This window comes from Bombina bombina, chromosome 9 (genome assembly GCF_027579735.1).
Source record: "Bombina bombina isolate aBomBom1 chromosome 9, aBomBom1.pri, whole genome shotgun sequence".
NCBI lineage: Eukaryota > Metazoa > Chordata > Amphibia > Anura > Bombinatoridae > Bombina > Bombina bombina.
In genome coordinates, this window is record NC_069507.1 from 64838228 (window position 1) to 64864824 (window position 26597).

Genomic DNA, 26597 nt, shown 5'->3' on the forward strand with positions numbered 1-26597 from the left:
AGTCCTCATGATGGTAAGGATGGTGTGGATTTCAGCTAGAGCTGCCTGCGTAATGAGGGAGATAATGGGGTATTAATAGCTGATTACCCAAGCTGTAGAGATCTGCCTAAGAGTGTAGTGTGATATCCAGATGCCTAATTGACCTTATAAAAATGCAATTACAATCCCCATGGAGCACCTGGATATGAGTACATGAGCAGCCTGCATATATAGATAATCTGTTATGGAGGCATCATTTAGGAAATAGGTATACATTAGAGGTCGTGATAGAGATGGTAGGATCTTCAAAAGCGGCCCACCAAAACACAGGACATAGACGTCTAGGGTTCTAATGTAAAGTAAAAAAGCATATCTCAGACATCATCACATACCATAAAAAGCTAGAGAGGTATAGGGTAAAGAGGTAACTGATTTGTTTGCTGCACCATAAATACATTAGTAATATTCAGCTAGTTAAACGTTATAATATTTCTACTTGTCAAGGCAGGATCATACATGCTTATTATGGGCAGTCTATTTGAGAGATGATATCCTGCGACATCAAGCAGGCTACCCCAAATCATGTGCAAGTGTCTAGCAGCCCCCAGAGAAATATATGCAGTGACAAGGCAAAAGTAAAGTTAACAGAGTAAGGACTCATATAAACACTGAGTAGTGGAGAATAAAGTAGAGAAATTACTGTGTAGCACGTAAATAGAATTTTCAAACAACAACAACATAACCAGAGGCCCCATATAGAGTATTAAGTGGGAATACCACATTCAACCTATACCACACTTCAGCTGTTGAGCCAGTCCGTATGTGATGACCAGAAAAGTCCAAGTCAGCTTGCAAAAGGTCTCAGAAACATCTTCACGCCTCGAGGCCAAGGGTCTGATAGCGAGTAACTTCCTATGTGCTGCAAGGTTCTGTCTCTTAGTTTGTCTGGTATGTACTCGGGAGCCTCTTCGTCTCTTCTGCACTAAGGATTGATCTCCGCGACTCAGGATATAGATAGTGGTTTCTTTGCATAGCTGGAGACTGGTCACAACCTCCTGAGCCTTTGCCGGCAAGGGTACTTCCACCACTCTATTTGTTTGCGCAGCAGCATGAAGCTCACCCGTGTTTATAGGGCTGTCAGGATTCCACAGATGCGGGACGGGTCTCATCTCTGCTGGCACTATACCGGTTCTCGGTGCGCTTAGCTCGATGCTGATCAGTGTAGACGGCTGAGTGAATTCTACAGTTTGGTGGTCCACTAACTGCGCATCGCTGTTTACTTCTGCCGCCATCTTGCCTGCATGGCTGCCTCCGCAAGCAGATCTAATTTCTTGTATAAGATCATCCACCCCACATATCAGTTTCTGCTCCAGATCTTTTAGGAGAGTTTTAATTAGTAAGCGGGGATCCTCCTCCATGCTAAGTTTCTCCATCAATGTAGTTCGTGGGGGATGCCTAATAATAAAAGTCTAGGCCTTCACTTCGGCCTCTAGAAAGACCAAAGCAGCTCTCTGTTATAATTATATCCGTCATGAAAAAGCAGCCTTTAGCTCAGTAAAATGTCTTGTCAGTCTTCTGCAGTTAAATACCTCAGATTTTTGTATTAGCAGGATAAATGTGATGGAATATTTGTTATATTAGCAGAGCTTCATATTTTTGCTGCCTGTCAGGTCCGCTGCCCGGACACGCCCCCCATATTTGTTTTTTAAGGGACGTTTAGGGGTCTTTTCTTTTATTACTATCAAGTTTAATCACATCATAGACCTATATACATATATTTTTATTACTCCTGGGGACCAATAATAAGCTTATGGATTCAGTTTCAAGGGACACTGATAAAAAAAATTAGCTATGTCTTTTGACAAATGCTTGTATTGTTTGGAGGCTCAGATTATTCCTCTTGTGCAGTTTTGTTCCACATGTCTGAATAAAATGTTACTCTCTAAAAATAAAGATACCCTCTCAGAGCTATCTGTCTCTCAGGATAATGTTGTCCGTGACATGCCTCAACTTTCTCCTCAGACGTTCCAGTCTTTGGCAATTACACAAGCAGTGCCTTGCGGTTCCTCTCAAACAGTTCCTGGGGGTGTATATTTACCAGGTGATTTTGCTGTGCAACTAACTTCTTCAGTTTCTGCAGCCCTGAGTGCCTTATCTATTGCTGGTAAGAGAAAAAGGAAATCTCAGAACATTTCCACTTATTCCACCAAGGCTGCTTTAGTCAGTCTATCTCAGTTATCTAAGGAGGATCACTTTGTTGTGGCTTCTGAGGGCGAGATCTATGATTCTGAATCAGCTGTTGCTAGCACAGCTGACTCAGAGGAGGTACATTTTAGATTTAATCTTGAACACCTCCGTTTACTTTTGAGTATTTGATTTAAAACCCCAAATCTGTGGAAGTATTTCCTGTTCCAGATCGCATGTTTGACATATCTCAGGAATGGGAGAAGCCAGGTGTTCCTTTTTCCCTGTCTCCTGTTTTTAAAAAGATGTTTCCTGTTGCTGACTCTGTGCGAGATCTTTGGCGCGCTGTTCCTAAAGCACTATATCAACTTTAGCAAAGAGAACCAATATTCCTCTAGAGGATAGTTCCTCCTTTACGAACCCTATAGATAGGAAACTGGAAGGTTACTTAAGAAAAAAGTTTCTACACCAGGTTCTGCAATGGCAACATGTTGCTAGTATTGTGACAGTTGTTTTTGCGGCCTCATATTGGTGCAACTCCTTGTCCGATCTGATTTCGGGGAAGATCCAGGATAGGATCAAGGCTTTAAAGCTGGCTAATACCTTTATCTGTGATGCTAGCATGCAAGTAGTTCGTTTGGGGGCAAAGATTTCTAGCTTTGCCATTCTATCTCGCAAAGCCCTGTAGCAAAAGTCTTGGTCTGCTGATGTGACATCCAAGTCTAAACTTCTTTCTCTGCCCTTAAAGGGCAAGACTTTATTTGCTCCTGGTCTGGCTGAAATCATTTCCATGGTTACTGGTGGAAAGGGAGCCTTTCTGCCACAGGACAAAAAGAGTAGTCCCAAGGGTCGCCAAAATTTCAAATTTTTGTTCCTTTTGCAACTTCAAGGGACAGAAATCCTCCTCTTCTTCCCAACCTGAGCAAGCCAAGACTTCATGGAGGTCTAACCAGCCTTAGTATAAGTGTAAGCAATCCAAGAAGCCTTCCTCTGAGAATAAATCAGCATGAAGGGTCTGCCCCCGATCCAGTCATTGATCAAGTAGGGGGCAGGCTTTCCTTCTTTCAGCAGGCTTGGATTTGCGATGTCTCAGATCCTTGGGCAGTGGAAGTAGTCTCCCAGGGATTCAGGATAGGATTCAAATTTCAAGCCTGAAAAAGGGCTGATTGTTTGCCCGAAACGTAGCTGTTTTCTACCCTTTTTTGCACAATAAAGATCTTGGATTTTGCACTAGCTAGAGAACTTTGCTTTTTCTACTTCAAATCATGTCCTCCCAGAGGCAAATTTCTCCTGTCAAGATTATCTGCAAACCAGATAAAGAGAGAGGCTTTCAAGGGGCGGAGCCAGTAGCGGTTAAGATGGCCGCATAAACTCAGAGCTCCGAGTAAGCCTGCATCAACTAGAGGCATAAATGCCATCAAAATTGAGCTTTTTTTTTTTTTTTTTTTTTTTCAAAAGAGCTTTATTATCATAAGGAAGAACAACATAGTACAAACTTGGCTCTGGTTACAATATGAGCCTAATAAATTCTTAATACAGATGTGTTTTTAGAGGTTGAACAAAAAGTCTCTAAGGCTCCGAAGAGGCTTAAATCTAACAAGTTAATTCTTATAATGGCTCTGAGATGGTTTCAGGAGGGTGATCTCTGCTAACATCGTTTGGAAGATTGTAAGCCACTCTTGGGCTGTTGGAAAGTTCATATCTTTATTGTTTAGCGAGATGTTAGTGAAGCAGAGTCCAAGATTATCATTTGTATACAAAGTCCAACAGATTCGAAGTTATTGTAACAAACAAAAATATTTCTGGTCTAGTGCTGTAGATTAAATTCTTTAAACACCTGCAGTGTGATATGTAGTGAGGTGAGCAGTAGAGATAGTGAGAAGGGGTAAGGGAGGAAGGGGGTCGTCTGAGCTGAGTGAGGTTGAGAGGGTATGTCCAGGGGGGTTGTGATAGTAGGTCATGTATTCGGGCAGTTTTGTGTCTCTCCATAGTTGGTGAGTTACCTTGTCAGTCTTTTCCGGTCTGTTTTAGTCAGTAAACCCTTCAAGTGTCTCTGTGTGCGTTCCAGCGCATAAGCATGTATTCGTACGTCTCTAATTTGCCTAATCCGAGAAAGTGGTATCGCTCCATAAGGAGCAAGTTGTCCACCTGCTGTTTCCATGCTGTGAGATCTGGGATATCTGTGGATTTCCATTTTTGAGGTATCAGTGATTTGGCGCTGTTTAACATTATGTATAATAGGTTCTGTTTAGCGTTATCTTTAAGGTTTGGTAGGCCATGGAACAACAGCAGGCCAGGATCTTTATTTATATTTGTGTCTAATGTTTTGTTGATATGTCCCACCACACTCTCCCAGAATGCATCCAGTTTCTCACAGCTCCACCACACATGGTGCATGTCTGCGGGCGCGCCACACCCCCTCCAGCACCTGTTGCTAGCCGTATGATATATCTTTTGCAATCTCACGGGGGTGAGATACCACCTAGACATGTATTTGTAATTTGTCTCTTGAATTTTGGCTGATACTGAGGCTTTTTTATGGTTGCGAAAGATTCGCATCCATTCTGCGTGTGTGATAACTAGGTTTAGGTCTCTAGTCCATCTGTGGCAGTATGTGGGCAATTGTTCGCTCTCAGTGTCCATCAGTATCCCATACAGCGTAGATATGAGGTGGGGAGGAGGTAGTGTAGAAGCGCATAGGTTTTCGAAGCGTGTGTACTGTCTTTTAAGGTTTTTTTGTGAGTTCAAAATTGAGCTTTTTATATCACATTGGGCATTAGAAGTAAGCTCCACAATAGATTACCCAGTGCAAATGAAAATCGGACCTGGGAGCCATTTGCCGCAACTTGGCAGCCAGATCAGATTGGGAGGTGTGCGGCCATAATTGCGGAGCAAAAGAATAACATCTCCGACACAGCCCTAGATGCTCCGTGATCAGTGAGTCATCTCCCAACATCGGAGGACATAGTACCCTGTAGGAGAGCGATCTTCACTTACAGCTCATGTTGTCAGAGGAGCATATCAGAACCGAGGTAAATCCAAAGAAACACTGACAGTACTTAAGTAATCAACGGATCACAACTGGCAGCGATAGTGCGCCATAAAAGTACAGTGGGATTAGTATAAAAGACAAAAAATTCAAATTAGCACATTAATGCGAGCAGTGCTCTAATCTGACATTGATAATCGCTCAGGCCTTTCCAGTTTATTTATAAACAGGATAAGGATATATAACAGACAGAGAAGTGGGCCCCAAGCAGCCATCAATTTATTTACTACTCACATGACAACAAATAAACTATATCATAATTTTCAACACACTTTAGCTTGAAGTTCATTTGCACAGTGTGGTGAAGATTTGATTCAATACCTGCTGTATTTAAACGGACATAACATTTACAATTTGTTGGTTTTGCTGCTGCTGATACAAATAAAGAGACTCACATTATAAAATAATAATCTTTATTCTATCAAATGGCCTCCAAGAGAAATGCTAGAACTGACAGACTATCTAAGCCTCCAGTAAGCAAAAACTCTTCAGTGGCCTCATACTTTAATCCATCCGAAGGTGCCAGTATCTCAACATCTCAAGCATCTCCACCAGCCATGACCTCTCCACAGTCTCAGTTGATACATACAGTCTCACAGCCGTCAAATGTGGTACAAATACCTTCGACCATATTGTCCACTTTACCATCCAAACAGGATATTGCGGACATTGTGAGTGCCTGTGTTCGTGAAGAACTAGCTGACTTAGAGCAAGACATCAATGCAATCGGATTTAGAGTAGAGGCTTTAGAGGACAACAACGATACTATCAGAGAAGATATTGATGGTTTACAATCCCATGCAGATGCTTTTATTTCCACTATTGAGACCCTTCACTCCAAAATTGAGGATTTAGAGAATAGGAGCAGGAGGAAGAATTTAAGGATCAGGGGGGTACCTGAATCAGTCTTGCCTAAGGATTTACCCACATATCTACCTGCCCTGCTTAACCACCTCAGAGGGAATGCTTCTAAAGAGGAGATCCCATGGGATAGGGCACACAGAGCCCTCAGAGCTAGACCCCCAGATTCTGCCCCTCCTAGGGATATCATCATTAAATTAAAAAATTACAGGGATAAGGAAGAACTCCTTAATCTTTTGCGAAAAAAAACAACCAATAAGATTTAGAGGAACAGTGATACAGTTTTATGCAGACCTTTCACAAAGAACTTTACAGAAGCGCAAGGAATTTTCGCCATTGACACAACTACTGCGTAATAAACGCATACCATACAGATGGGGATTTCCCACTCACCTACTAGTTATTCACGAAGATAGAAGAGTAATATGTGATGATATATCAGAAGCATCAAAATTCTGCAAAATCCTAAATTTAGACCTACCGGATCTGAGCAACCCAGCCCCCTCAGGGCCTCCAAATAATACCCAACAGCAAAGTCGTAATACATGGTCTCTCACTCCAGCTAAGCCACAAAGGCGTCCTTCTACAGCACGGAATCTAGAAGCTGGTCTATAATCAACTATGGACACCAGTCCACCTTACTTTTCACATTACTCTTGGATTTACAGCCACTAAGGTTGTTGTCTGGCATCTAAGAGAACTCTACAATTTCCTATCTGCAACTGTATAATTGCTCAGTGGAATTAAAATCTACCATGAACCTCTGATACGTGAGTATGCTTATGATATAAGTGTACTAATGTAACATAAAGTGATGTCCATAAAGACATATTGCGAACTCTAAGGACAGAATAGCTCCACATGTTGGATTTCAAGACCATTATGAACATTCTAGTTATGTTAACTGTTTATTACATTTTTTTTAATTAATACTTTGTTCTCAGATATAGAATTTTATGTTATATATCAACAAAGCTAATATAGTATATAAGATAGGCTTACACCTATTTCCCCCCTGTTGCTGTTATTTACCTTTTATTTACATTGGTGTAAAGGTTAATACTTTTACCTGCACTAATGGTTAAAATATTGTACTCAAATATGGATTCCTGGCGGAATAAGTCAGGAATTAAAAGTTTTAGTTATTTTCATAGTTATTTTTGTTATGTTACTAAACACAGGTTACTACGACTGTTTTGTGATGCATTATGGTACCTCTGCTCAATATATGTTTATGTTGTATACGTGAACTCTGTGACAAATATGCCCGAATTTGATACTCTATGTATAATGATGTAATGGCCACTAAACAAAAAATATTTCCTCTTACAATTCTAACTCAAAATGTTAAGGGATTTCTTTCACCATGTAAAAGATCAAAAGCATTGTCGGATCTATACAAGAAAAAAAGACATTCTTTTCCTGCAAGAAACACACTTCAAGAAATCACAAATCCCTAGTTATTTCGGTAAACATTACACCCAACACTTCCATAACACAGTGCCAACTAAACACTGCGGAGTTGGTATTCTACTCCGTAAACATATCCCATTCACTGTTTTGCAGATAGCCAAGGATGGTGAAGGTAGATTTCTGGGAATAGCAGGACTAATGTATGGTAAACCAATCACATTGATTAATATTTACACCCTTAGCATACAACATCTGCCCTTTTTTAAGACAATGTTCATTGACTTTCTAAGGGTACTCCATGCAGGGAGGCTAGGGATAATACCATCAAAATACAAACCTTGATAGATTACGCCGTAAAAACAAAAATCCCTACAATCTTCGCGTCCATGGACGCGGAGAAAACTTTTGATCGCTTAAACTGGAACTTTCTTGAACAGATCCTGATTAAATTTGGTTTCCCAGACACTTTTATATTAAAAATAATGTCCCTGTATAGCACCCCAAATGCAAAAATTAGGTTAAATGACTCATGTCCCCGGCTTTCTCTATTTATAACGGCACAAGGCAAGGATGCCCGCTGTCCCCATTGTTATTTGCCTTAGCCATGGAAGCTCTAGCAGCTAGAATTAGAAACAACCAAAAAATAACAGACTTAACAATACATGAGAAGGATTATAAAGTTTCTCCATATGCGGACGATGTCTTTTTGACTATAACCATTCCGCTCGCCTCAATGCCCGAATTAAATTCTGAATTCCAAATTTACGACAGGTTCTCTAATTTTAAGATCAACGCCTCGAAATCGGAATTTATGGGAATAGAGATTCCCGACTCTACGCTTAATCTCATACAATCAACATATCACTACAAATTCCAGAAAAGCTCTTTAAAATATCTGGGCATTCAAGTTACAAATGACCCTCAACAAATGTACAATGCCAACTACTCTCCCCTATTGAAAAATATACAACAGGAGCTACAATCCTGGCGCAATAAAACCTTATTGTGGATGGGCAGATTGCATGCTATAAAAATGACTATCTTACCAAAAATGTTATATATATTTCAAACTATCCCAATTAAGCTACCTAAACTCTTCTTTAATAAACTCCAAACCATATTAAATAACTACTTATGGAACAATAAACGCCCTAGACTTGCTAAAGCAATTATATATCGACCTAAATTAAAAGGAGGGTTGAGAATGCCAAATCTTTACTGCTACTTTATAGCAAGCACTCTTACACGGATCATAGATTGGTGCAAACATGGTACCCACAAGGAATGGGTAAGACTTGATCATGATCTTGCACAAAATACGCAACTAGGTGCAAGCTGCTGGATTCCACACATACACAGGACCATACATTCATATACCTCAGAAATAACTAAGCTAACCTTTAAAACATGGGACAACTGTCTTGGTAGTTTTCCGGTGATTTCCGATATACCGTCCCCTTTGACACCTCTGAAACACAACCCAGAAACACAGATACCTTTTTCTACTCATTATGTAAAGGATTTATCCTTACGTGATGTCATACCATGTAGCATGGCCATAGATAATAAATCCCTTAAATCTAGAGCTGATCTGCAAGAAAAATATGGAAGCTTTTTCACCCCATGGTTTAATTATTTTCAAATAAATCATTATCTCACTACACATGCCAAGCATACACAATTCCATAGACCTCTAACTCCCTGCGAGTCTATATGCAAATCTGATTTGTATTCAAAAAGCTCACTCTCCCTGATATATAAATTAATATTGGAATACCACTCCAGAAACCTTCCGACTTACACAACTAAATGGACTGACGATTTTCAAACCCACATACCCTCTGACCATTGGGCAAGAATTTTCAGTAATATGAGCTCACACACTTTATCCATAGCACAACTAGAATTGAATTTAAAGCTATTGTACAGATGGTTCTATACCCCAACCAGACTAGCTGCTATGTATAATCTTAGAGATAATAAATGTTGGAGGGCATGCGGGGGAGAGGGAGATTATCAACATATATGGTGGACCTGCCCTTACCTTAACCAATATTGGAGAGAAATACAATTGGCGGTTAAACAAGCAACTAGCATTGAAATTCCTTTAGACCCTACCATATTTTTATTCAATAATTTACCCAAAATTAAATGTAAAATAAGACAAAGGCTACTGATCCTCTTACTCAATTGCGCCAGGAGACTAATCCCTAGGAAATGGAAAACAGCAGAGGTTCCCTCAGTCACAGAATGGTGCTCCTTAGTTACTCATACTTTGTCAATGGAAAGATACCATTATACTATTACGAAAAGATTGGATGATTTCTTAGACATAAACTTCATATGGGAAGAATACTGCAACTCTATAAAACATAACAGGCAAAATATAATACAGGTATAGGGATAAGTTGGGCATTTATATTCTATAAGATTTTGTGTTCTTAGTTGATAGGACCTAATGTCACAATGTAAAGAATTATACTATAGGGAGATGTAAGTCAACCAGTCGTAGTCGTCATTATTGTCCACTCACCATAGTTATTGGGATGACTTTTTAATGTTGTCATGACTAATTTGCTTTGTTTACATCCTCATCCTGCGATATGAGTATACTGTAACTTGTGTTGTTTCTATGTTTATTTGTCTACTTTTGTACTGTTCTCCTTAAATAAAGGAAAATTTTCAACAACAAAAAAAGAGGCTTTCTTAAACAGTGTCAAGAATCTTGCTTCTCTAGGAGTGATTGTCCCAGTTCCTCTGGTGGAACAGGGTCAAGGATTCCATTTCAATCTATTTGTGGCTCCCAAGAAAGAGGAAACTTTTCAACCCATTTTAGACCTCAAGTGTCTCAACAAATTTCTCAAGGTTCCGTCCTTCAAAATGGAGACTCTCCCTTTAGATCAGAAGGGTCAGTTAGTGACTACCATCGACCTGAAGGACCCGTATCTTCATGTTCCTATCCACATTGAACATTTCTAATACCTGCGGTTTGCCTTTTTGGACAAACACTTCCCAATTTGTAGCCCTACCCTTTGGGCCTAGCCACTGCCCCTCAAATCTTTACGAAGGTTCTAGGGGCTCTTCTGGCAGTGGCCAGATCTCAAGGAATTGTGAAGGCTCCGTACCTGGACGAAATCTTGGTTCAGGTGCCATCTTTTCATTTAGCAAGATCCCATAGGGATTCTCTGTTGTCGATTCTCCGCTCTCACGGGTGGAAGGTGAATCTGGAAAAGAGTTTCCAGGGTATGTTTTTTGGGGAAGACCAAAATTCTTGCTGCCTTTCTCTTCAGTCCTCTGTCCGTCCATCCATCAGTGGCTCTGTGTATGGAAGCAATTGGTTTATTGGTGGCTTCCATGGACACTATTCCTTTTTGCTTGTTTCCATCTGAGACCTCTACAGGTTTGCATGCTCATACAATGGAAAGGAGACCAATCGGACCTCTCTCAGAGGATTGTCTTAGACATCTGGACCATCTGTCCCAGGGCATATGCTTCCTGAGACCATCCTAAGAGCTTGTGACCACTTATGTCAGCCTTTCGGGCTGGGCAGCAGTTTGTGGTTCTTTAAGAGCTCAGGGACTTTGGACTCAGGAGGAGTCTGCCCTCCCAATAAATATCCTAGAGTTGAGAGCAATCTTCAATGCACTGATAGCTTGGCCTCGAGTGAGTTTGGTCTGATTTATCAGATTCCAATCGGACATCATTACTTCGGTGGCGTATATCAACTAGGGAGGAACACAGAGCTCCTTAGCTATGGAGGTGACTCACGTTCTTCAGTGGGGGGAGTCTCACAATTGCCTCATATCTGCCATCCAGATCCCAGGGGTGAAGAACTGGGTAGCGGATTATCTGAGCAAGCAGACTTTTCATCCAGAGAAGTGGGCCCTTCACCTGGAAGTGTTCTCAATAATAGCTCTCAGATGGGGGTTCCAGAGTTGGATCTGATGACGTATCGTCTAAATGCCATGCTTCCAAGATACAGCTCAAGATCAAGGGATCCGCAAGCAGTTCTGGTTGACGCTCTGGCAGTTCCCTGGGACTTCTGTCTCATTTACCTGTTTCCTTCGTTTGCCCTCCTTCCTCCGGTGATAGCCCGTATCAAACAGGAGCAGGCTTAGGTGATTCTAATCACTCCAGCTTGGCCTCACAGAATTTGTTTTGCAGATCTGGTAAAAATGTTGTCTTTTCCCCCATGGAAATTGCCCTTGAGGAAGGTCCTTCTACTTCTGGGTCCTTTCCTACATCCAAACCTAGATTCTCTGAAGCTGACTGCTTGGAGATTGAACACCTAGTCTTGTCTAGACAAGGTTTTTCCGAAAAGGTGATTGATACTATGATTCAAGCTCGTAAGCCGGTAACATGGAGAGTCCACAACCCGCCCTTATTTTTTTTTAAATATTTATTTTCATATTTCTGGTCCATTTGGGGTACAGAAAACAAGATGGGTGTACATAAGCAGATAACATATTTGGGGGAGTAATACAAAATAAAAATCATCATAGGAAAAAAAAAAAAAAAAAACACTCCCCAGCAAAGTTTGGACACCACTTAGTTTCAGCCAACTTATCCAATAAATATATCCCCATTCAACAAAAAATATCATGCAAACAGGAATTAATCCTCCTTCTAGCATAATATATAATTTAGAAGTAATTATCTGACACCCCCATATGGATACCTTTCCTTACTATATAGCAAAACCAGAAAAAGAGAAGAAAGAAAAAGAGAGGGAAAAAAAAAAAAATTAACGAATAATAATTACATAAATGTATTTAAATTAATTTAAGGATTCCCAATCAACCCTGCCCCAACAAGCCTCAGCAATCTGTCTTGCCTTCTAGGTATAACAACCAGTTAATTAAGCCTTAGCTAGACTATATCAGTCTTAGTCCTCCACTCAATCGGCGATATTTAGTTATTAGGACAGGCTTATTCCACCTTCTCCTCTTCCAAAAATTTAGAACACATAAAGACTTAATAAATCAGTGGTAGTTCGTTTCTCAATATGGCATTTAAGACATATTCCGTAGATCTAAGGGGATATATAATTTTCTTTTGTACTTCTATTGTTTGGGAGAGAATAAAAGTTTCCCATTTTCTAAAAAATCTATGGACTTCTTTATCTTTGACTTGATCTATCAAACATTGCTCCATCATCAAACCCGCCCTTATTTTAATTTTAAGATGGCTTTTGTCTTTTTCTAAACCTCAGGCACCTCTATACCCTTTGTGTCCTCTTCTCTTTCCATATACCTTCAGCTGAATTACTGGGGTTTTAAGGGAAGTGGGAGTGATACTTAACAGCTTTGTTGGGGTGTTCTGTGCCTCCTCCTGGTGGCCAGGAGTTGAATTCCCACTAGTAATTAGAATGGATTCGTGGACTCTCCATGCCAGGAAAGAAAACTATCAGGTAAGCATAAATTTTGTTTTTATGATTCAGATAGAGCATGAGATTTTAAACAACTTTCCGTATTACTTCCATTAACAAAATGTGCACGTCTTTTTATATTTACACATTTTTGAGTCACCAGCTCTTACTGAGCATGTGCAAGAATTGACAGTATATATGCATTTGTGATTGGCTGATGGCTGTCACATGGTACAGACGAGTGGAAATAGACCTAACTTTGAAATTTGCAGAAAAAAAAAAATCTACTACTCATTTGAAGTTCAGACGAAGTGCTATTGTATTCTCTTTTTATCATGCATTTGTTGTTTGTGCAAATCCACTGGATTTACTAGTCCTTAAAGGTTTCTTTAGAAATGAGAAATTCTTCCAGCTCTGCCGGAATTCTTACTGCAGCTAACCCTCCACTTTGCTTTCTCATAGCACAGGTGCAGCAGTGACTGATGGATCCCAGCCTCACACCTCGTCCTCATCAGCGGATGCTTCCTCCATGTCCACAGACCCCACATTGCCCTCTGACACAGACAGCAGCCTTGAAACCTCAGCAGGGGCGTTGGGTTGTTGCCGATGACCGCGTGGGGCAAAGGGGTACAAGTTGCAAGGAGGGAGGTGACAGGAATGGATCTCCGGGGTAGCACAATTTTGGGAATGTGCCACTGCTGTTACTTTAAAATTAATATTAACCCCTTAGCTGCCCACAAATTGTGATCACGCTACACTTGAGTGACAGGAAGTTAGTGTGAATACCTTTTATCCCTTTCTGTTCTTGGGGGGAGGGGATATAACATTCCCCCACTAGGACTTTGGACGTCAAGTCAAAAAACAAAACCAACAACAAAAAGAGTTTTAACTTTTTTTTTTTAGTCCTGTAATTGTGACACTTAAGTGCTGGAGGATTTGAAAAGCTGCCATAAAATATGTATTGTAATTTTATTTTTATTTAGGGTGGGTATGGGGGGAGCTCAGACTTTTAAGAAAAGGTCACTTTGGTCCTGATTGTCTTGAAAATTTTATTTTGTATTATTATTATTTTATTTTTTTCTGGTGCTGCTCAGTTTTTATGTTTTTATTTTTCCATAATTGTTAAGTCTGTTCCATATTTTAATAATTTAATTTTTCTTAAATATATATTTATGGGTTTATTTTCACTTGTATTCAGACCTCCTGTGCCAGTAAACCATAGGGAGGAAAAGGATATTGCTTCTTATTTTATAATTGTCTGATTTGAGGTATTGGCGCATTCACTCTTACAAGGCCATAAAATATATTTTACACAGTCACTTTGTGAGCGTTTAAACCACTAAGTGATGCAGCTTAGTCCTCAGAGAGGAAATGGCTGCAACAAACGTTTCCAAAAGAAGTTGTCTGTCTCTGTGGTACGGCATAAATTGAATTTCAGCTCTTAAAAAGGCTGATTTAAAGGGACAGTAAACACTTTGAGATTTGTAATATAAATGCTTAAAGGGACATAATACCCATATACTAAATCACTTGAAAATGATGCCGCATAATTGTAAAAAGCTGACAAGAATTTTTCGCCTTTTTTTTTTTTGTCCTCTCTACCTCTAGATTTCTTCAGCTCACAAAAGTAATTGCTCTGTGAAAATGAACAGTTGCTTTCAGCTACTGTCCAGCTGCATGTTTGGGGGGGAAAAAACAAAAACAGCCAATCCGTTTCATCTGTGCTGATGTCATGCATTGCTTTACTGTGATCTTATGAGATTTAACTGAATTCTCGTGAAATTTCACAGTAAACTTCCTTAAACCGAATAGGGAAATATGACTGTGCCTGCATATCAGCTGCACACACTCGTGCAAGTCCTGAGACTATCATCCTGATTGGCTGTTTAAAGTCTTTTTACAATGGGATGTGGCTACTGAGGAAATGTTGAGGTAAAATATCTACCTTTTTCACTTATAGATGTTCAGGTGATATTTTCTAATCCGCTTTTTACAGCCATGCTGCATCACTTTCAAGTGCTTCAACATTTTTTTTAATTATGTATAAGAAACTGGTTTAGTAGAATAACAAACTTATTTATTTTGCCTCCTTTTCCTGTAATTTTAAGTCTGAAAATTGAGGATTTTTTCAGTCCTGAGAACTGAAAGAACATGACAGATTTCACAAGCCTAAACCTGCTACATATCTGTATTTAATTTCCAGTTTGTTGTCTTATTGTTTCTGCTGGAGCCATACAATAGAGATTTTGTTGACACAATGACGCAAACCCTAAATAGCAAAGGCTCAATATAGTGTAGCTTAATCACCTAAATTATTTCTAATCTATATGATTTACTCTTAAAAATATCCATAAAATCACAAGTGAGAAAATTGCTTAGAATGATTTAATTATTAAAATTAGATTATGAGATAGAACATAGGTTAACTATTAATAAATATTAACTATCATAAAACCATAAGTTGGAAAAACAAAACTTTACATTAAACTTCCATATATGGATCTGGAAATTTAAATTTATCTGATTAAAATTCCTTATGGGAATCCTTATTCAGAATAAGACGTATACCAATGCATAAAACGTTACCATTTGGTAAAAGACTAGTGTATAGGGACGTCTCCATAGTTACACTATAAATGCGACGGTGATAATTGTAGTTCCAGATGCAAGGGAATCGCCTATTTCCAAGAGGTGCCGTTAGCACCCGGTAACACCGTTCATACTATGAGCTGTGCTTTTCTGTTATCCCTATGATTGGATAGGCTGCTGTCTCACGTGACTTTCTTACGTAGCTGTAAGCAAATGTGCTGGGACCGTTAACTTTCACAAATGTATCTAAAGTAGCTGCAACATTTGTAACAGTTCCTGGTAGAGATACATTTGTGTTTAAATATTCTAACAATGTTAAAACAGTCTTTAGCTCTTTTCTGAATCCTGTCTCCACCGTACTTATGAGTACTCCCTAGAGTTACACAGGATGAATCAGGGGAGCATACCCCTAGATGGCAGAGTATAGTCAACGCGTTTCACCCCGTAAAGGGCTTTATCAAGACACAATGACAGTGGCAAGCGCTATCTTTTTCCAGATGCAAATTCATATTAACTACTCTGTAAAAAAGAAAGTGGTGGGATGAGTTTGACAGTTTGAGAAAACAATTGCAGCAAACAAGTTGGTAATCCGTTCTAATAATCTGTAGACTCTGATTATATGTTAACCTTTTGGAAGGTTCCTGAAATTTTTCTGGCAAGATGTTTACTGTCCCCTTTAAAACAGGTTTTGAATCCATATAATGAGATCCTGATATGTCACCCTGTGATGCAATAACCGTGTCAGTCTATTCAGTGCACAGGGATTGTTTTCATGAAGCTCTACTTGATATACTATATATACAAAAACCGTCTTTAATGTGGTCTCCCCATAAAAAAAAAAACAAATGTATTTCTTTTTCTTTAGAGGGGGTATCAAGGTTAGTCTAAAAAGATAATGTTTTGTATATTTTAACTGTTAGAATGAATGCACCATACCCATGCAACACCGCCTACGTTTGTGTATTGGATACGTTTCACATGTCTAAGGATGAAGTTTTAAATCTCACTATGTTAAGGTTTTTTTCTGTCTAGACATACAGAATAACTGGCTGTTAATTCCCCGTCCTCTCTTGTTTGTTACTCGTACAGATCAATCATGCAGAACTGTGTTCTGGTTGTACTTACTGTTACAGGGGAGAGGAAATACACTCACGGGCAACAGACTTGCTACAATCATATAAACTGCCGACTTGTAATAAAAGATTGATGTTAGGGTGAAAAGTCTCAACATAATCTTGTGTTTAACAGCTATGTTTTATTTATGTTAAAGGGACATTCCAACCACATGGATACATTTCACTTTTAAATAGAAGCATTTTTTAAATATTCATGTATTAGCAAAAATGCTTCTTATAAAAACTCTAGCTGTTTCAAAAATGTATTTTAGTATGCTCCGTGCACCAGCATTTTAAACAAAGTTCTTGCTCAAAGAGCCTAAGGTGCTTGTATCATCTGGTAATGACTCAATTTGTTAATTGCTGACATGATACAATCCCCACTGACACACTGTGCAGCTGTAGTATTTAAAATGCTGGTGCTCTGAGTGTCTAGCTATGCTCCACATGCACGTGCAGGGAAAAAATCTTAACACTTAAACAGTGATAACTTTTACTAGAAGCATTTTTGACAATACATGTATATTGCAAATATGTTTCTATTCAAATATGTAACTCATTTATGTGTATTTAAATTTTGACTGTAATGTTCCTTTAATAATGTATTTGACGGTGCAGCCCTCTGGGATACTATTTACACCCATATGTGTTTTTGTTCCATACAAACAAGTCTTAGAACGATTCAGATAGAACAAACAGTTTTAAACAACTTTCCAATTTATTTCTACTTTCAAATTTGTTTTATTCTCTTGGTATCCTTTGTTGAAGGAGCAGCAATGTACTACTGGATTTGAGATGAGCACATCAAGTGAGCCAATGACAAGAGGACTATATATGTGAAGCCACCAAGCAATAGATAGCTGCCGGTATACTGTTCAACAAAAGATACCAAGAGAATGAAGCAAACTAGATAATAGTAGTAGATTGAAATTGTTTTTAAAAAGTGCATGTTCTTAGTGTTTCTCCATTACAATCAACAGGCCAGATTTTCATGATATCTGAACTAGAGCACTAGTGAAATAATCAGCTGTTCATGGTTATTAACCAGTTGTCACCCATCAGCGGATTATTCCATCTGTGCTCTAGTTAAATATCAGGACTGGAATTGAGAAATACTGCTCTATCTTTACCATGAAAGACATTTGGGTTTTCATGTACCTTTTTTCTTTTACAAGATATGACAAGTCCACGGATTTCATCCTTATGGGATATCGCCTCCTGGTCAGCAGGAGGAGGCAAAGAGCACCACAGCAGAGCTGTACATATTGCTCCTCCCACCCCAGTCATTCTCTTTGCCTTTGTTAGTGATAGGAAGAGGCAGAGTGAGGTGTTAGTTATAGTTTTCTTCAATCAAGAGTTTATTATTTTTAATGTAGTACCGCAGTGTGCTACTTTGTTATGGCTAGACCAAATCAGTCTCTTCAGTGCAAAAAGAGAAGCATTTGGTGGCTTCAAAGCAATGGGAACTTGTGAGATATAATTCTCACAGCGCCTCCCATAGATGTATGCTGCCCTGCTTGCAAAAGTCTGAGGGAGTACAGCTCAGTACTTTTTGTTTCCACAGGCCAATGTGAAGAGGAGAAAGGAACTTCACAAGCCGGGTGAGATGCCTTACTGCCGGGCAGACGTCTAAGTTAAGTGCTAATCTTTATTTTCTGGAGTTATACAGAAATTAGTATGCACACAAAAATGACTTAGCACTCTGTTTATAACATATCCCTGGGATCAGGGTACTTTTTCACTGGCAGTTCTGTGACAGAAGCAGCACATTTCGTCCTTCTATTTGACTCCCAGCGGCTTATAACTACTTGCACAGCCGGCAGGGAGGGTTATCCTATTTCACTACTTCAGTGTTATATAGGATTCTTGTGAGGGTACATGAGGTGTTGCATATCCCTGTGGTTTAAACTTGTGATGAAATGCAGACAGACAGGGTGCTCCTATTTAGTCAATACTGTGGGCTATTACTGTTCCGCTGTTTATATTAAGATAACAGTGGGAACTGACTGGGGAATTTGAAACGTACAGGATTTTTGTATTTCTGACGATGCCCCTGCTCACTTCGGCGTATGTTTTTCTCAGCCGACAGGTAATTTTATGTGGCTCATTTATGGTGTGAGTTTCCACCTAGGAGATGGCGTCCGTCAGGGGAGTTGTGCTTTTCAGCGTGTTACTTTAGTGCTGATTAGGACCCCCGGCGGCTCCATTTTATTTTTTGCAGAGTTTGCCGCGCGCAGGAGATTGAGCTCGATACGCCCACGATGGGCGGAGCTTTGTTACACGCCATTGTGTGTGCGCTGTTTGTCTCCTCATTGACGGCTCCATATTTCTCCTTCACATCTCGTACGCCCACGATGGATGGTGATTAGTGCCATGTGTGCACGCTTTAATTAGCTCATTGCTGCTAGCGAATCGCAGGGGCCTCCTCGGCTGTGTTTCACGAAACAAATACAGCTGAGAGGCCGTTCGCGCAGTCTAGAGTATTTTCTTGGGTGACATCTCCTCTGTCATGTTAGGCAGAGCGGTACCACAAGGGAACACTAGTTCCACACAAAGTTAGGCATGCTGGTCCCTCCTGTAGGAATTAATCGGAGGTGCAGCTGCTGTCTTGATAAACGTGAAAAGTTGATCTGTATTGTTAATTGCACAACTGCCCTATACATTTTAACCTTTTATAGGAAAGGAACATTCTCAGTTGGTACTGTTCCCCATAGGTTGTGTGAAATACTTTCAGTATTGGTTGCTATAAGCAGCATTCTGTCTCTATGACAATATTTTTTACAGGTCTTGCTTCTAATGCTTTTAAATGATTTAAACATGCTGTTGCAAAGTCTTCTTTACTGTTTAATCATCCTTTTTGAAGTTGGATGGTACAACAGATATTCAGTGGGTCATAGACATAAAGATGAGTCTCTTTCAGATTTAAAAAGACAGTACTGCTTTTGTTCTATGTACATTGTATTCATGATTTCAGCTGTTTTTTTTGTTGATTCATCCTTTATGGAAATAAACTTTTGTTAATCTAAGTTTTTTTCTACTCAGTGGGTGTCTCTTTACTGGCGCCTTGCCTACATCCTAACATGGCCTGTACTCAAATTTACAAGTACACTGCTGAAGCTATGTGATGTAATATTGCACGCGACCTTCATTTGCTTTCGTACAATAAAGTAAATAATGTCTGTTTTTACAGTTCAAGGGACAGTACGTGTAATTTTTATTGGGACATTACTGCTGTTTCTTTGGTGTGTATTTCTCCTTTGTGTGGAACAGCAGCACACTACAATGGAGTTTCATTTAAGATGTAAAGGACTTAAACCTCTTAGGTGTTTCAGTTATAAAATTTCTGATATTTCCTTGCAGATTACCAAGTCGGCTGCTAAGAGTTCGGGATTTTCCGTCTTAGCACGCAGTGCCTTATGGTTGAATTCTTGATCTGTGGATGTGTCAACTAAGCCTACGCTTTTGGCTATTCCTTCCAAGAGGAGGACCCTGTTCGGGCCTGACTTGAAGGAGGTCATTTCTGACATTACGGGAGGTAAGGGTCACCTCCTCCCTCAAGGTAAAACTCAAAGGGGACGACAGAGTAATTTGCGTTCCTTTCTAAAGTTCAAGGGAGTTCCCTCTTCCGCTAAACAGGAAGGGAATTATGCGCAAGCCAAGTCCACCTGGAGACCCAACCAGTCTTGGAACAAGGGTAAAGATCCCAAGAATATCAAACAAAGGTATTTAGGTGGCGCTAAAGAGAAGCTGTGGGTATAAGTACTATTTAAAAATATTATTGAAATGTTCTTTTAGAACTGTTTAAAAACTTGATGGATAACAGTTATCTCTTAAAAATATCTGATTTATTAAACAAAATATCTCCAATGCATAAATAATACAAATTACAATTCAAAGTCAATCACTCGTTTTGGCCCAAAACTCTATCAATCTTCACTCATACAACCTATCACTCCAAATTAATTTACCAATTTTTAAAATACAATGATAAAAAGGACTCCTAATAACAGGGTAGTTTCAAATTGATACTCCAACAATTCAGAGTTTTTCAAGCTTCTGTATAATGCTCCACTGGTCAAATGGGAAAAATAGATATATACATCATTGGTAAGTGCAGTTTCATAAGGATCAGAACGGCAACTTGCTGACAAATGGTTCAGATGATATCCGCTGTTAACGATTATAGTATCCTTATACTGCTTGGTTATTTTTACCACCACTTTTCTAAAAGTCACTTCCAAATAAAGAGACTCTCGTTACTAGGTAAGTACTGACAGTCTCTTGTTAACGCCTCTTTTGCAGGGCTTTTTAAGAGTGATAATCTCTTCTATTAGCAACTGACGTTATCAGTGCAGAGAACCCTGTGTTCACAATTAAACACGTTCTCACCTGCTCCTCTGTATGTGTATCTCCTGGCTGCTCTCTCCCGGCTCAGGTGTACTGCTCTTATTGTACCTCAAGTCGCCGGTGCTCTGTAGTAACGAATTTTCACTTGCGCAAGTCTTTTAGATAGTTACTCTCTGTCTCCCAGCCGTCAGGAAAGCCTTAATCTCTGCCCATAAGTACCGAGTACGCAGAGTAAAGCCGCTGTAGGTCTCGCAATGTTCTGTGTAGTATGCTGTTTACCTTCTACGCGTTTCACCCCTAAGGTGTGGGGCTTATCAAGATCTTGATAAAGCCCCACACCTTAGGGGTGAAACGCGTAGAAGGTAAATGGCATACTACACGGAACATTGCGAGACCTACAGCGGCTTTACTCTGTGTACTCAATACTTATGGGCAGAGATTAAGGCTTTCCTGACGGCTGGGAGACAGAGAGTAACTATCTAAAAGACTTGCGCAAGTGAAAATTCGTTACTACAGAGCACCGGCAACTTGAGGTACAATAAGAGCAGTACACCTGAGCCGGGAGAGAGCAGCCGGGAGATACACATACAGAGGAGCAGGTGAGAACGTGTTTGATTGTGAACACAGGGTTCCTTGCACTGATAACGTCAGTTGCTAATAGAAGAGATTATCACGCTTAAAAAGCCCTGCAAAAGAGGCGTTAACAAGAGACTGTCAGTACTTACCTAGTAACAAGAGTCTTTTTATTTGGAAGTGACTTTTAGAAAAGTGGTGGTAAAAATAACCAAGCAGTATAAGGATACTATAATCGTTAACAGCGGATATCATCTGAACAATTTGTCATCAAGTTGCCGTTCTGATCCTTATGAAACTGCACTTACCAATGATGTATATATGCTGATATCTATTTTTCCCATTTGACCAGTGGAGCATTATACAGAAGCTTGAAAAACTCTGAATTGTTGGAGTATTAATTTGAAACTACCCTGTTATTAGGAGTCCTTTTTATCATTGTATTTTAAAGATTGGTAAATTAATTTAGAGTGATAGGCTGTATGAGTGAAGATTGATAGAGTTTTGGGCCAAAACGAGTGATTGACTTTGAATTGTAATTTGTATTATTTATGCATTGGAGATATCTTGTTTAATAAATCAGATATTTTTAAGAGATAACTGTTATCCATCAGGTTTTTTAACAATTCTAAAAGAACATTTCAATAACATTTTTAAATAGTACTTATACCCACAGCTTCTCTTTAGCGCCACCTAAATACCTTTGTTTGATATTTTTCAGTTTATAACTACCTAGGAAGAAGGTAGTTTCCATTAGTTTGGCTAGTTGGGGTACCCAGCGCTTCACTTCACATTAATTGTGTAAACATCCCAAGAAGCCTGCTGCTGCTACCAAGACAGCATGAAGGGGTGGCCCCCGATCTGGAACCGGATCTAGTAGAGGGCAGACTTTCTCTTTTTGTCCAGGCTTGGATAAGAGACGTTCAGGATCCCTGGACACTAAAATTCGTGTCTCAAGGGTATCAGTTGGAGTTCAAAAATTCCTTCCCCAGAGGAAGGTTTCTTCCTTCACGATTGTCTATAGACCTGATAAAACAAGAGGCGTTCTTACGTTGTAAGTAAAAGACCTCTCCTCCATGGGAGTAATTTGTCCCGTGCCAATACAAGAATAGGGGCAGGGATTTTACTCAAACCTTTTTGTTGTTCCCACAAAAGGGGAATGTTCCTACCCATTTTAGATCTCAAGAGTCTAAACAAGTTTCTCAGAGTTCCATCCTTCAAGATGGAGACTATTCTGACAATTTTTCTATTGATCCAGGAGGGTCAATATGTGACTACCGTGGACTTAAAGGATGCATATATTCATGTTCCTATCCACAGAGATCATCACAAGTTCCTGAGGTTTGCATTTCTGGACAAACATTGTTAGTTCATGGCCCTTTCTTTCAGTCTGGCCACGGCACCAAGAATTTTCACAAAGGTTCTAGGGTCTCTGATAGCGGTTCTCAGGCTGCAGGGCATTGCAGTGGTGCCTTATCTGGACGATATTCTGATCCAGGAGTTGTCTTAACAGCTGACAAAGTCTCTTTCCGACATTGTTATGTCCTTTCTAAGGACTCACGGGTGGACGGTGAATCTAGAAAAGAGTTCACTAATTCCACAGACAAGGGTTTCTTTCATGGGAACTCTAATCGACTTTCTATCCATAAAGATCTTTTTGACGGAAGTCAGAAGGTTACAGATTCTGAATACATGCCGATCTCTTCGGTCCAATCCTCGGCCATCAGAGGCTCAGTGCATGGCGGCAATTGGATTGATGGTAGCTGCAATGAACATCATTCAGTTTGCTCGTTTTCATCTCAGACCTCTACAACTGAGTATGCTCAGACAATGGAATGGAGATTATGCAAATTTGTCTCCTCAAATAGATCTGGATCAGGAGTCAAGGGACTCTCTTCGTTGGTAGTTGTCGCCGGATAGTCTGTCCCAAGGGACGTCCTTCCGTAGACCCTCATGGGTTATAGTGACAACGGACGCCAGGATCCTCAAGCCGAACTGATAGATTGGCAGTGCCTTGGTCGTTCAACCTAACTTATGTGTTTCCGCCGTTTGCTCTCCTGCCCCGGGTGATGCTCGAGTCAATCAGGAGAGGGCTTCGGTGATTCTCATCGCTCCTGTGTGGCCTCGCAGGACTTGGTATGCTGATCTAGTGGACATGTCCTCTCTGCCGCCGTGGATGCTTCCATTGAGGCAGGACCTTCTCATTCAGGGACCCTTCCATTATCCGAATCTTATTTCTCTGCAGCTGACTGCTTGGAGATTGAACGCTTGATTTTATCTAAGCGAGGGTTCTCTGATTCGGTCATTGATACCTTGATCCATGCACGTAAGCCTGTTACTAGAAAGATTTACCATAAGATATGGCGTAAATGTCTTTATTGGTGCGAATCAAAGGTCTACTCATGGAGTAAGATTAGGATTCCTAAGATTTTATCTCTTCTCCAAGATGGATTGGAGAAAGGATTAATTAGCTAGTTCCTTAAAGGGACGGATTTCTGCTTTATCTATTTTGCTACACAAATGTCTGGCAGATATTCCAGATGTTCAATCTTTTTGTCAGGCTCTGACTAGAATCAGGCCTGTGTTTAGACCTATTGCTCCTCCTTGGAGTTTGAATTTAGTTCTTAAGATTCTTCAAGGGGTTCTGTTTGAACCTAAGCATTCCATTGATATTGTTATCTTGGAAAGTTTTATTTTTGGTTGCTATTTCTTCTGCTCGCTGAGTTTCTGAGCTTTCGGCATTACAATGTGATTCTCCTTACCTTATCTTTCATTCCGATAAGGTAGTGTTACGTGCAAACCTGGTTTTCTTCCTAAGGTTCTTTCCAACAAAAGCATTAATCAGGAAATTATTGTTCCTTCATTGTCCTAATCCTTCTTCTAAGAAGGAGCGTCTGTTACATAACTTGGACGTGGTCCGTGCCCTGATGTTTTACTTGCTGGCGACTAAAGAATTTCGTCCATCTTCATTATTTGTTGTTTTTTTTTTTTTCTGGAAAATGTAGGGGCCAGAAAGCTACGACTACCTCTCTTTCTTTTTGGCTGAAGAGTATCATCCGTTTTGCATATGAAACTGCTGGACAGCAGCCTCCTGAAAGAATTACGGATCATTCTACTAGGACTGTGGCTTCCTCATGGGCATTTAACAATGATGCTACTGTTGAACAGATTTGCAAGACTGCAACTTGGTCGTCTCTTCACACTTTTTTTCCAAATTTTACATTTTTTATACTTTTGCCTCGTTTGAGGCTGTTTTTGGGAGAAAGGTTCTTCGAGCAGTGGTGCCTTCCGTTTAGGTTCCTGTCTTGTCCCTCCCTTTCATCCGTGTCCTATAGCTTTGGTATTTTATCACATAAGTAAGGATGAAATCCGTGGACTCATCATATGTTGTAAAAGAAAAGGAACTTTATGCTTACCTGATAAATTTGTTTATTTTACGATAAGACGAGTCCACGGCCCTCCCTGTCATTTTCCAAGACAGGTCTTTATTTTTGTTAAACGTCAGTCACCGCTGCACCTTGGCTTGTCCTTTCTCTTCCTAACTTCAGTCGAATGGCTGGAGTGGGAGGGAAGGGAGGAGCTATATATATATACAGCTCTTTGCCTCCTCCTGCTGACCAGGAGGCGATATCCCATAAGTAAGGATGAAATCCGTGGACTCGTCATATCGTAAAAGAAACAAATTTATCAGGTAAGCATAAATTTCCTTTTTAAATATGTTCCCTAATAATACTTTACAGAGTGCATAAGCTAAAGCTGAAGATCTGTTTACTTCAAGAGGAATTGCTTGCTGTACTATGATTTAAAAGATTCCTCAGGCGAGATGTGAAGGGGAAAGCAAAACATGGAATTCACCAGTGAGATGGTTAGGGAGGGATCAAGGATCATCCTTAGGCCTTTTTTCACCCCAATGCTGATCCAATTTTGAGCTTTTTTGCAAACTACATTTTAAACCCTATTGTAAGTCAAATTTGCATGTGACCCACACAAATTATTTATTGTTTTTTTTCAGCAGGTGTCTCTAGACATACCAGATTTTTTTTTTTATTGCACATAAAATGACACATTCCCAATCCCCATGTGTTTTTGTGATACTTTATTTTTCTAAGATCTGTTGTGTGGTACTGCTCCAAGGCCACCATGTGAAAGAGCAGGAGAGTCTCTTTCACATAAGGTGTCTTGGGTGTTTGCAACAGCTAAGAGAGTTGAACTTGAGGCGTTTGAAGAACCTCCCCCCCATCCAGCTCCTTTGCAGCTACACTAAGCTTCCAGTTCTACCCCCTTTATGATGTCACCACCATGAAGCCTGGGAGAGCTGCCCTCTAGGCCACCAACGATCCCCATTCAGTAATGTGAGGGATTGCCAAAAACAGCAATTGATTATTGATCCCCCCCCCTAGCATGATGAAAAGTGCTTGTCATGCACCGACCGGCTGCGCTGTGCAAGATAAGCATAGCTCGTAATTTTTAGCAAAGTGGTTAATTCATATTGCTGCTGTTAGATATACACTCACCGGCCACTTTATTAGATGCACCTTGCTAGTACCGGGTTGGACTCCATTTTGCCTTCAGAACTGCCTTAAAGGGACAGTCCACACCAGAATTTTTGTTGTTTAAAAAGATAGATAATCCCTTTATTATCCATTCCCCAGTTTTGCATAACCAACACAGTTATATTAAAATACTTTTTACCTCTGTGATTACTTTGTATCTAAGCCTCTGCAGACTGCCCCCGTATTTCAGTTCTTTCTCTTGTAAGGTGTATCCAGTCCACGGATCATCCATTACTTGTGAGATATTCTCATTCCCAACAGGAAGTTGCAAGAGGACACCCACAGCAGAGCTGTTATAGCTCCTCCCCTAACTGCCATATCCAGTCATTCTCTTGCAACTCTCAACACGCATGGAGGTAGTAAGAGAGAGTGGTGAAATATAGTTAGTTTTTTATCTTCAATCAAAAGTTTGTTATTTTAAATGGTACCGGAGTTGTACTATTTTATCCCAGGCAGTAAATAGAAGTAGAATCTGCCTGAGTTTTCTATGATCTTAGCAGGTTGTAACTATGATTGATTTATGGAATAAACTTCCTCAAGAGGTAGTAGCAACACACACTGTGGGG

At 39.9% G+C, this 26597-nt stretch overlaps 1 protein-coding gene across 2 annotated transcripts in view; it reads left to right on the forward strand.

Annotated features, from left to right (window-relative positions):
• MAPK8 (mitogen-activated protein kinase 8) overlaps positions 1-16664 on the forward strand; it is a 64408-nt gene extending 47744 nt beyond the window's left edge. For both annotated transcript variants that reach the window (XM_053692176.1, XM_053692175.1), the window contains one exon: positions 13322-16664. In XM_053692176.1, coding sequence (XP_053548151.1) covers positions 13322-13464 — 143 coding nt within the window. In that variant the 3' untranslated portion in view covers positions 13465-16664. The remainder of the gene's footprint in view (positions 1-13321) is intronic.
• The last annotated feature ends 9933 nt before the right edge of the window (positions 16665-26597 follow it).